The sequence below is a fragment of the Engraulis encrasicolus genome, chromosome 9 (genome assembly GCF_034702125.1).
Source record: "Engraulis encrasicolus isolate BLACKSEA-1 chromosome 9, IST_EnEncr_1.0, whole genome shotgun sequence".
Classification (NCBI taxonomy): Eukaryota; Metazoa; Chordata; class Actinopteri; order Clupeiformes; family Engraulidae; genus Engraulis; species Engraulis encrasicolus.
Genome location: NC_085865.1, coordinates 45,112,445 through 45,125,070, shown reverse-complemented (window position 1 = coordinate 45,125,070; position 12,626 = coordinate 45,112,445). Strand labels below are relative to the sequence as shown.

At 44.8% G+C, this 12,626-nt stretch overlaps 1 protein-coding gene and 1 long non-coding RNA gene across 3 annotated transcripts in view; one reads left to right on the top strand and one right to left on the bottom strand.

Annotated features, from left to right (window-relative positions):
- Positions 1-892: 892 nt before the first annotated feature.
- LOC134455879 (uncharacterized) overlaps positions 893-12,626 on the bottom strand; it is a 22,584-nt gene continuing 10,850 nt past the window's right edge. The window contains exons 13-17 of one of the 2 annotated variants that reach the window (XM_063207225.1): positions 10,131-10,158; positions 8,572-8,679; positions 7,642-7,770; positions 1,560-1,683; positions 893-1,175 (exon numbers count right to left, since the gene is read on the bottom strand). In XM_063207225.1, the coding sequence (XP_063063295.1) occupies positions 999-1,175; positions 1,560-1,683; positions 7,642-7,770; positions 8,572-8,679; positions 10,131-10,158 (566 nt within the window). In that variant the 3' untranslated portion in view covers positions 893-998. The remainder of the gene's footprint in view (positions 1,176-1,559; positions 1,684-7,641; positions 7,771-8,571; positions 8,680-10,130; positions 10,159-12,626) is intronic. The other variant, XM_063207226.1, reaches the window with a different exon arrangement.
- Positions 2,255-2,704, top strand: LOC134455171 (uncharacterized). Its single transcript, XR_010036051.1, has 2 exons — positions 2,255-2,431; positions 2,673-2,704. It is a non-coding gene; the product is annotated as an uncharacterized LOC134455171 (long non-coding RNA).

Sequence of the window (12,626 nt, the reverse complement as noted above, 5' to 3'; positions counted from 1 at the left end):
TCAGTCGTCCAATATGTTCTGGTTCTGGTCATCATTCACACCCTACGCTTTAGGGTGCTGCTGTGCAATCGGACCCGACCTGGCACCATACTGCGATATTGTGTGGGAGGCCAGTGGGGACAGATACTGTCGAGCAGGAAGCAACCTCCACAGGTGTTGTGTCCAATAATGTGTCCTGTGTAGGACGAAATGATTTTCTCTGGCCAGGTCTGTTCTGGTTCTGGTAATCACCCACACCCTACACACTTGGGTGCTGCTGGGAAATCGGACCTGACCTGGCTCCATACAGCGTGAGCTGGCTGCCAGGTAGAGTGTCTGTCAGCATGTGTTGGGCTCGTGGACAGCCAGCCAGTACAGCGTAGAAGAGTAAAGCACACACATGCTCACACATGCACGCACACACACACAGTGAAGGGGAGAAAACCATGACTGAGTGGGGGCTGGGGGTAAACACAGAAACCTAGACAGATATTTGAAAGACACATACACACTTGCACGCACACACACACACAAACCACACAAACCTACTTCAACGCTACTAGAGTCATATCCAGGTCAGAGTGAGAGAGACGGTGTAGTCTATCGCCTGAACACAAGCCACATTCCAAAAGGGGAAGCAAGGCTGACCTAGAGAAGCTTTGAAGGATCGCAGAATTTAAATAACCACAAATGCTGTTTCAGTCTTTACGCATGAGAAAAAAAAGATCCATTGGCGAGGTGGGTTTATAAAGAATCATCTGAAGATCTGCTTTAAGGCCTTGAGGGATGGGTCAGTGCATTCCCAAAAGGTTGTGAGGTGCGCGCACATCCCAGAAAAGCAATTGCAGTGGGTGCAGGACATCAAGAGAACGCATATGAAAAGAGGAACAAATTATCCGCACACCACAAAAGCTCCCTTGTTGTGATTTAATAAATGAAAATTTGGCACAACGTTTCGACCTGTCTGGTCTTCGTCAGGTGTCTGAGAGACAGGTGTTAGTGCAGTCCCAGACATCACTTCACTTCAAGCTGTCCATGGAGGCAGAGAAGGGCAGCTTGAGGTACTGATACCACTGCCTGACCTGTCGCGGCAGCACCTGGAGCACGTGATTGGCCAGGAAGAGGAGGGCCTCCTGGAGGGCGGGGCGGAGAAGCTGATTGGCCGGGATGGAGATGACGAGCAGGCAGAACTTTTCCTGCATGGCGAAACATTGAGGGGTGAGGGTGAAAGCGGTGTGTTGTTAGAAAATGATTGTTACTACTAGCAAATACAGTCACTATAACATAATCATCATCAGGCACCAAATGAAGTTCATGTTACATTACATTATTACATTACACTTAGCTGACGCTTTTTATATTCAAAGCGACTTACACTTATTTTTTGAGTACAGGGTATTGGTTACAGTCCCTCGAGCTGTGTGGGGTTGGGTGCCTTGCTCAAGGGCACCTCAGCCATGGATGGAGGTGTAGGGAGAGGTAAGGGTGGGATTCGAACCTGCAATCCTCTGATCTAAAGCCCATCTCCTTAACCACTAGGCCACGGCTGCCCCCCATGTTGAATGATGTGTATGCTGTACCTTGGCGTATGCAACTTTCTTGACGTTAAATTTCTGGAACTGTGAGATTTTCTCCAGGATGTCATTGAACATGAGCTGTTTATCTTCCCCCAATTTCGCAGCGTCATTCCTCAGCTTGTCGAACCTTCAAATAAAGGCAGCATTCCTGTATTAGTATCTTATTGTGTGCAAAGTTCAAGCATCAAGATTAAGTTAAATACATTGAAAATGAGAATGGTCTGAAGAAAGAAACTTCTCCTCTGTCCTTCAGTTTTCATTATTTGGAAGCAAATTGCCTTTCTGTGTGCATGTTCCTCAGGGCAGGCAGAGGTGCACAGATAGAATGCTCAGGAGAATGCATTATGCTTTGTGGTGAACTACTACACTCATAAACAGTGGTCTTTCAATTGGTAATGTTCAGGTGATGACAACTTACAAGCACATGCCTGGTAAAATATTACACTAGATACAGTATATCACGAAAGTGAATACACCCCTCACAGTTTTGCAGATTTTTGAGTATATCTTTTCATAGGAAAGCATTACAGAAATGTAACTTTGACACAATGATTAGTGACCTTTTAACAACATATTTAACCGCTTAAATTTCTTGTTCACTCAGAAAAAAACAAAATACAGCCATTAATGTTTGAACATGTACTCACAAAAGTGAGTACACTCCAGATTAAAATCCGGTAGAGAAGGGGCTATGTTCTGGCTACGCCAGCCTTTAACAGGAGAACCCTTATTTTGACAATTGTTTACTTTTGTACCCCAGCTGCGAGACTTAGAACGCGCATAATTCTTTGACAGTTTGTTATCTCAAGCACTAGGCTACATGAAACCCACCGGTTTAATCTATCGTTCCTTGTACGCAGCTAAAGGCAATCCCTGTAAGTTGTAAATAATATTTTGATTTGATGTTATATCTGTTCCAAAGTAACTAGTACACCAGCTTCTTAAATTTGTCATTTACTCTCAATGAATTTATGTTCGCTTAGCTCCAATATTAATGCAGTGGAATTCATATTGACAATGCCGTGTATAGCCTATGTAACTGTTATTTGGTTCTATATTCATGTCAACACAAGAGATGGCAGTAGATTTATACGAATGAATTTGTATGTTTTTCAGTTTCACAATCTTCCATAAACGACCAAACTTCACCCTCGGTGTCGCAAGTGTTTTTTCTGGAATTGTTTAGCTGTCTGGATAGCAGTTACTAGGACAACTGTGAGGCCAGAACAGTGAAAAGGGAGACCTACGAAGAGCTGCTGATGACCAGACCGCATTGTTGTGCCAGCGGAAGACAGACCCAGCACGCAAGTGTAACGTCACGTCAACGAGGAAGGTAGACCACGCATCCATAGCCATGGACCAGAGCCATCTAATATCAGAGTTACGCCACTCCCATAGACCTCTATGGACCAATCTTTCCACAGCAATGGCGGCTCTCATGGAGCCTCACGGAGCGTTAACATGGAAATCCCCATTGACTTTAGTTCCATTAGAAGTTACTTAGTTCCAGGAGGTGGCCGTAGAACACAGAAAATGTGGTAAAGGTAATGTAATTTGTTTATAGGCTTAATCTTTGTTTGGTATGTGATGGTTCTGTGTTAGTTTCCAACGAACAGAAGTTTACTGTTAAGAAACATTTCAATCTACAAGAATCACATCACCAACCGACTTCCTGGTCCCTGGTTTGCGCAACTCTGTTATTAGATGGCTCTGCCATGGACAGGACAAACGCGTCCGTGATATCAGCAAACCCGCATACGAGTACAGCTTCATTAGCGCTGGCAGCAGCTACTGCTCGTGCTAAAGCCCAAGCCGCGCAGGCAAGAGCTGCATATTCACGTCAAGAGATAGATTTAAAAATGGAAAAAGCCCGACTAGACGCAACACTCATCGCCTTAGAGAGGGAGAGAGAGGCAGAGGCTGCCATGGCTGAAGCAGCTGTAATGGAGGCTGCAGCTGTAGACTTTGATAAGGAGTACCACAGTAGACCAGATATACTACTACTTACACAAAGTTCAGAACAACGCACCAAGGACTATGTAGAAAGACACAGCCATCACAGTGACAGCTCACGTTCAGTTCAACAAGACTTGCATCAAAGTGCTGAGCTTAATGACCACCTTGCAGCAGGTGATGTGTTTGTGGATATATCTCACATTCACATTGAATCTCTGAGTAACCAGTCACATACAGGCTTGTTTACCCACACATCTAGACATGATGACCGCACCCCCCCACTCAGATCACCAGGCTTACCTGCTCACACATCCAGAGACAGCAACTACAGTCCTCCTCCAAGCTTACCTGCCTATGCCCCCCAGCACACCGGCTACAGACATTCCAGACCTGAATCACCTGACCAGGCATCCCATCATACCGCCTACAGTCATCTCAGACCTGAAACATCTGACCACGCACCCCAGCATGCTAGCTACAGACCCCGATCACCTGACCACGCACCCCAGCACACCAGCTACAGACATCCCAGACCGGGATCACCTGACCACGCACCCCAGCACACCGGCTACAGACATCCCAGACCGGGATCACCTGACCACGCACCCCAGCACACCGGCTACAGACATCCCAGACCGGGATCACCTGACCACGCACCCCAGCACACCGGCTACAGACATCCCAGACCCGGATCACCTGACCACGCACCCCAGCACACCGGCTACAGACATCCCAGACCCGGATCACCTGACCACGCACCCCAGCTACAGCCATCCCATCTACGCACCCAAGCAGACAGATGACAGCCGCCCCAGACCAGACTCAACCACCCACGCACCCAAGCACACCAACTGCAGCCCTCACAGAGTAAGCTTGCCTGCCAACGCATCCAGACACCCTGAGCACAGCCCTGTCAGACCAGCCTCACCTGCCCACGCACCCAAGCACGAACAACGCAGCTCTTCCAGACCAAGCTTACCTACCCACATGCCCACACACCACAACTACAGTCCTCCCATGCCCAGAGCAGCACATCACCCCAGTGACACACCCACATCTGACTTAGCAAGGTACCTGGTAAGAAGTCAACTTGTGTCATCAGGACTGACCAGGTTCGATGACAGGCCTGAAAATTACTTATCCTGGAAAAGCTCATTCATGAATACGATCGAGAGCCTAGATCTTAGAGAGCAGGGGAAGAGCTAGATTTGTTAATACGGTGGTTAGGCCCAGAATCTGCCACACACGCACGCCGCATTAGATCAGTAAATGTGAGGGACCAGGCAGCAGGATTGGGGCTCGTATGGGAGAGGTTAGAGGAGATGTATGGTGCGCCTGAGGCTGTAGAGGGAGCTCTCTTTACTAAACTTGAGCAGTTCCCTAAAATATCACACAAAGAGGTACCATAGGCTTAGAGAGCTGTATGATTTGCTGTTAGAGATCGACTCTGCAAAGCACGAAGGTTACCTACCCGGCCTATCCTACCTCGACACACAGCAAGGGGGATAAATCCAATAGTGGAGAAACTGCCATACTCACTTCAAGAGAAGTGGGTCATGGAGGGCTCGCAATACAAGGAAAAATTAAGGGTTTATTATCCTCCTTTTGATTTCTTTTTAGAGTTTATACGCAGGCAAGCAAAGGCACGCAACGACCCAAGCTTTAGCCTTCTCACCCCGACCACAGCAAGCAGGAAAGAAAAGGTCAGTGAAAGTCAAGTAGTAACACAAGATCAGTCTCTGTGTATAAAACTGACACTACCCACTCACACTCCACCACTGCAAATGAAGACCCAGAGAGACAATGCCCTCTACATCTAAAGCCACATTCCCTACAAGTATGTCGGGGTTCAGGGAAATGGCAATTGATGAACGAAAGAGGATTCTACAGGAGAAGAACATTTGTTTTAAGTGTTGCGCATCAAAACAAGCATGTAGCCCGCAATTGTGAGGCGGTAATCAAATGTACTGAGTGTGACAGCAATAGGCACCCAACAGCGCTGCACCCAGGCCCAGCTCCATGGAGCTCCACGATCTCGCCACTCCCATCAGAGAATGGCGGGGAGAGCGATTAAGTCAGGACATTGTGGTAGTGTAAATATGGCATCTCTAAAGATACCAGACGGGGAGTGTTCTGGCTACGCCAGCCTTTAACAGGAGAACCCTTATTTTGACAATTGTTTACTTTTGTACCCCAGCTGCGAGACTTAGAACGCGCATAATTCTTTGACAGTTTGTTATCTCAAGCACTAGGCTACATGAAACCCACCGGTTTAATCTATCGTTCCTTGTACGCAGCTAAAGGCAATCCCTGTAAGTTGTAAATAATATTTTGATTTGATGTTATATCTGTTCCAAAGTAACTAGTACACCAGCTTCTTAAATTTGTCATTTACTCTCAATGAATTTATGTTCGCTTAGCTCCAATATTAATGCAGTGGAATTCATATTGACAATGCCGTGTATACCCTATGTAACTGTTATTTGGTTCTATATTCATGTCAACACAAGAGATGGCAGTAGATTTATACGAATGAATTTGTATGTTTTTCAGTTTCACAATCTTCCATAAACGACCAAACTTCACCCTCGGTGTCGCAAGTGTTTTTTCTGGAATTGTTTAGCTGTCTGGATAGCAGTTACTAGGACAACTGTGAGGCCAGAAGGGGCTATGTTGGCTCGAATCGTCTCGAAATGAAACGAAATGAAAAGGTCATCAGTGTGCGTTTCAACCTTTCTTTGCATTGAACTTTTACATTTTGAGTCTGCATCTGGCTTAAATAGATTGGTGTGAGATTTGAATGCAATCCTATGGAGAATATCATGATCTGCTTCAGTAGTCACAGTGCATGTTGACATCCATGTTTCTTTAAGTTGTATTTCAGATTGCCAATGTTGACAGCATTCATGCATCCCCAAACCATGTCAGTCCCACTACCATGCTTGGCTTATGAGAGGATACACCTTTTTTTGTAAAACTCACTTGTTTACCACCACACATGCTTGACACCATCTAAAGCAAATTTGTTTATCTTGGTCTCTTCAGATCACACAACATGGTTCCAGTGATCCATATCCTTGGTCTGTTCATCTCTCTTGAGACCAAGATAAACAAATTTGCTTTAGATGGTGTCAAGCATGTGTGGTGGCAAACAAGTGAGTTGTACAAAAAAGGTGTATCCTCTCATAAGCCAAGCACGGTAGTGGGACTGACATGGTTTGGGGATGCATGAATACTGTCAACATTGGCAATCTGAAATACACCTAAAAGAAACATACATGTCAACATGCACTGTGACTACTGAAGCAGATCATGATATTCTCCATAGGATTGCATTCAAATCTCACACCAATCCATTTAAGCCAGATGCAGACTCAAAATGTAAAAGTTCAATGCAAAGAAAGGTTGAAACGCACACTGATGACCTCCCTTGTCATCCCTTTTCATTCCGTTTCATTTCGAGACGATTCGAGCCAACATAGCCCCTTCTCTACCGGATTTTAATCTGGGGTGTACTCACTTTTGTGAGTACATGTTCAAACATTAATGGCTGTATTTTGTTTTTTTCTGAGTGAACAAGAAATTTAAGCGGTTAAATATGTTGATAAAAGGTCACTAATCATTGTGTCAAAGTTACATTTCTGCAATGCTTTCCTATGAAAAGATATACTCAAACATCTGCAAAACTGTGAGGGGTGTATTCACTTTCGTGATATACTGTAGGTAGATACCCAGTAACTTGCACTGACTAGAGCATTGGGTAACACAGTGACAGGATTCTCATACAGTATAAGCCACTAACACATGCCTAATAATTATTGTCTGTATAAGCGACTTATAAGACTTGTAAGTGTTAAGCAATATCAAGGGCCTACTAGGTCCTTATTCAATTAGGCCTATATCAATTACATTGTTGTGGACATATTGTTAATGAACAAGAAATGTATGAATAGATACACACCAAACAAACTGTCAATGTTGCACCTATATACAGACAGACACTTAAAAAGCCTGTCCAGCCATACTTATACGTAATCAGACTATTGGGCATTTACTGGCTAATATGTGACAAATGGCTAATTTGTGAACCCTGAAATAAAGTGATCAAGAATTGTTACTGTGAGCTCACCAGAAGCTGCCAGTAGTTTTGGGCTCCTTGAACTCGCTCTTGAGAGAGACGAGGACCGTGGAGAGGATGGGGCCTGTTTTAGACGCCATGAACGCATTCAGGAGCGTCTTCATCCTCTCCTCACGGTTTCTGTAGCACGCACGCACGCGCACACACACACACACACACACGCACACACACACACACACACACACACACACACACACAGAGTAAAATGAAGTTATAATCTTAATTCAATTGTACAGACCACCAGTCAATGACAATAAAACCTCTTGAAATCTACTGTACAAGTTTAAATATTGAATATTTCACTTGACAACGTTATTTTAGACTCATATTTGTTGATACACTGTAAAATGTCCATAGTCTACGATGTATTAATATAGTTTGAATACCTCAAGAATAACTTTGAACCCTGTAGGGTTGTAACTAAATTGACGAGAAGCCCAAAGGCATTACACTACAACACTACAAGATTTAGTTCCCTGTCAAACTACTATATTTTCTTTTTTTAGTCGTGCTGCTCTCCGAGACCTAAACCTGTCAGTGAAGTCCAGTCAAGTTTCAACTCAGTTTAATGTGCAATGGAGCCATGTGAATTGGAGTGCCCCAGCTCTAATTTGTAAAACTCCTGAAATGTCGTTATGACAGGAAGATTTCACAATAAAAGATGAAAAATCTACCTGACTGAAGCAATGCCGTAATTAGCAGCAGATGGTTTAGCGAGTGCCTGGAACAAACAGGCTTTAGGATATTAGCTTCACGAAGCCAATTTTTTTTTCCTTTCAGAATTTGATACTGCTCGAATTTGACTCAGAGCCTTCAGTCCTTGTCAAAATATTGGCATTTTTGTCTGATTTCTGTTGAGCAGGCTGTTTGACTGTTTAACTACTGAATATTTGTCTTAACCAGATCCAAAAACAACTGTACTTCTTCTTCTCAAAAACGTCTGTCTCGATCTGGTAGTCGAGTGATTTCCTGATGCCCAGGAACTCGGTCTTGGCCTTCTCCAGCATGCTGCCCTGGTCCTTTGGCCTGCTGAAGAAAACGAAGAGAGGAGAAGATAGCGGAGTACAACAGGGAAGGAGAGGACACAAGACAAAGAGTGAAGAAAAGAGAAGAGAGGAGAGGAGAGGAGAGGAGAGGAGAGGAGAGGAGAGGAGAGGAGAGGAGAGGAGAGGAGAGGAGAGGAGGGAAGGGAAGAGAAGGTGGAGAGAGGAGAAGATAGGAGAGGAGAGGAGAGGAGAAGGAAGACAAAGAGGAAGGAAGAGAAGATCAGAGTAAGACGTGAAGAGAGGAGAGGAGGGAATGAGGAGAGGAGAGGAGATGAGAGGAGAGGAGAGGAGAGTGGAAGATAGTAGAGTGAAAGAGGGGATAGGAGAGGAGACAAGGAGGAGAGAAGAGGAGAGATGTGAAGATAGGAGAGGAGCAATCAGGGAATGAAAAGAGGAGAGCAGAGGAACAAAGCAGTCAGGAGAGGAGAGGAGAGGAGAGGAGAGAGGTGAAGAGGAGAGTGGAGGAGAGGAGAGGAGAGGGGTGGAGATGAGAGGAGAGGATGGGGTGGAGAGGAGAGGAGATGAGTGGAGAGGGGTGGAGAGGAGAGGAGAGGAGAGGAGAGAGGTGGAGAAGAGAGAATAGGAGAGGAGAGGAGAGGAGGGGAGAGGAGTGGAGAGGAGAGGAGAGGGGTCGAGAGGGGAGGAGGAACAGGAGGAGAGGAGGGGAGAGGAGTGGAGAGGAGAGGAGAGAAGAGGAGAGGAGAGGAGAGGAGAGGAGAGGAGAGGAGAGGAGAGGAGAGGAGAACCACTTAATGCTTCACCGCAACGTCTTTGAGATCCAGTTTCCAAAACAGAGATGGATCTTAGCTCTAGCTGGCCCAAAACAACAAACTTTTTAAAGTGGAGCATCTGAGCAGCAGCCAACCACGCTCTCTGCCTGGATAATGTGGCTCTACAGGGTGACTCAGCAATGTCATCAGCCATGGCCCAATTGGTCAGGAAATTGGTCTTGGAATCAGTAGGTTGTGGTTTCAACTCCCATATCATCCATGGGCTCAGAAAAGGCACCTAACCTGATATTGCTCCAGGCTGTGTAGCCAATAACTCTAATAGGCTCCATAATCGGGCGGGCTCTGAAACCAAATAACTCTAATGACTGTATATTGCCTTGGATAAATGTGTCCGATAAGTATACTGTAATTTAGTCGTTCTCAGCCTTTTTTGAACAAACGCCCCACTGGACCTCATCCTAAGTCTCCCCCACGCCCCTTTTACCTGATCATAAGAAGGCCAGCACCGCCCCCTCCCAACTGCATCCTTCTCAACACCCCCTAGGGTTACCCAATGCCCCCTGGGGGAACTGTGCGGCCCCGTTGAGAATCACTACTGTAATGTAATGTATTCTCTGATTGGCAGTCAGTAACCAGGTGATCTGCGATTGGCTCTGCTCAGTATCAAGGTAATCTCTCATTGGCCATCAGTTAGGACTCTTACCTCTGGGGCTTGTTCTTCTCCTTGGAGGCTGTATGCAATGCAAAGAGGAGAGAGAAGAGTGTCAGCTTTGGGCACAAACGATTTTCAATAATTAATTAAGATAGTGATACAATAATTATCTAACAATAATGATCTAACTGGACTTAATGTCCACCACCAACGACTAACGCAATGGGAACACACATACAGTCATAAGTCAGTCATAATGTGAGGAGTCCAGAACATCACACCATGCGTTTTGCAATGCCAGCACTAGCCACAAGCCACCAGGAATTTCCCCAAGGGCACACGCCAGGCCCCTGAGGGGAGAACACTTCCCACAATCCCCCTTAAGTGTTGCTACAAGCACAAACACTGGTTGGTCTGGTGGGTCTCCAATTCCCTTTTTCCCACTTCACCCCAGAAACGAATGGCAACAAAACAAAAACTGGATGGTTACTGTGCTGCTTCATGTAGGCTAAGGAAGAACTGCACACAAAGGAGATCCATTTTTTCCGTGACATTTTAGGCCACCATGGCCCTTTCCCAGGTGTACAGTTCTTCCTTACCCTAGATGAACTTTACATTGACCCTGCACCCGGCAAAAAGGAATTGGATGTGCGGGAGATGAGACTGAAATACTGTGCTGCTCAAAGTATGAGGCTGTGTAAAGGGATCATAGGTATCCAATGCACATCCAAGGCTCATAGTCCTATGTCTGAGACAGATATGATACTTGTATGTACGGAGTGTTTCACATATCCTATCCATTCATTTCCTCCATATTTTGACAAGAAAGTGGGGGGAGTTTTTTTCAGAGCAAAATAACCTGAGAAAGTGCCACCCAGGTGAAATAAGGACAGAGGTATTGTCACTCAAATGTTATTATGAACGAGCCATTAGATGTGAATGACAAGCAGAAAGACAGACAGACAGACAGACAGACAGATAGGTAGACAGACACACAAAGAGAGTTCTGGGCTTTAGTTCTGGAGAGTTCTGAATGCAACATGCATGGCATAGACAGACTTGAAGACTTGAAATTTGAAACAGAAAAACCTTGAGAACGAGACAGGATGAGACCTAGACGTCCAGACAGACAGACAGGGGGCTCTGGATTTCAGGCAAGAGAAATACTGGATGGTAGGGAAAAGGACGGATCAGGTTTTATTAGGTATGAGAGAGAGAGGGTTGAGAGAAAATAAAGAGTGGTAGCAGAAAAAATGGCATAAGAAGAAGAGCAGGAGAAGGAAATATAAAACGTGTGTGGAAAAAGAAACAGTAAGAAGAAAGCGAAGAAGAAACGGCAACACAATAAAGACTAAGCCATCTCGTTAGCAAAGTGTAAAATCGTGATGTCAAACTAACGCCTGTGTGCATAGTCCAATGTGCATTAACCTATATCTCAGAGGACTGTGTAGGCTGTATGCTGTAATCTTGAACGAATACATTGTTGTAAGTGCGAAATATTACACAAGTGTTCACGAAATTCAGGCCAATGGATGATTTCATGCCACAGTAAACTGTAAAACATTGCAAGCCAGTTACACATAAAAAAGTAAGTTGCCCTGCTGCCCTAAGTTTGTAAGTTAACTCAACATGAGAAAGCCTCTAGCTGAGTTAAGTCTTAAGTTGAGTAAATTTACAAACTGAAAGGGACACTGTGCAGGAAATGGTCAAAAAAGGTACTGCAACTATGCTGCTCATTGAAACTGGGCTGCCTACTGCCAAATTTGATCTTTACATGAAAGTTTACTGAGTAATAAACAACTATTTTCTAGTATGGTCCAAGTACAGTCATTTTTTGCAGCTAAAAATGGCTATTTTTGGAAATTCAAAATGGCGGACCATGGAGAAGATCCCCCTTTTCATGTATAAAAAGAGCAATTTTTCCAGTCATAATGAATACTTAGAATTTGATGCTGGTGGTAAGTATTCATGAAAAAGGTAACATTAGTGAATGGACAGCATGAATTCTGGAAATAAACAACTAAAAATCTCACACAGTGTCCCTTTAAGGCAGCAGGGCAACTTAGCCTACTTTTTTAGGTTTAACTGGCTGCAATGCTTTACAGTGTATGAAGTCTTAAGTATTACTGATACACATCAGCTCCTTGTTTCTTGTCTGCTCTAGATCTGGTCCCAGTATTGCAGTCAAGATTTTCACCTTCATCATGTGTATTCACTCTCATCATGAATGACTACTTGGCTTTGTCTCTGTATATACAACACATACTGACAAAAAGATGTTTATTTTTAAAAGCCAGTAAAAAATTTCTCATTCATAAACGACACTGATGAAGTGACTACCGTGGTCTTGTTGAATCACACCCATTGTGATGAAATGACGGTAGCCGGTACTTTTTTTCTGCTTTACGATCACCGGCGCAATTGCAGGGCTCTTGCATCAGAACGCTTGACACGCATACTCATAAACTGGCAGTCGACTCGACAGCTTAGGAGTCGACAGCCCCAGTGGTGCGCACTGCCGAGGAGTCTCCCTGCCAAAAGGAGACG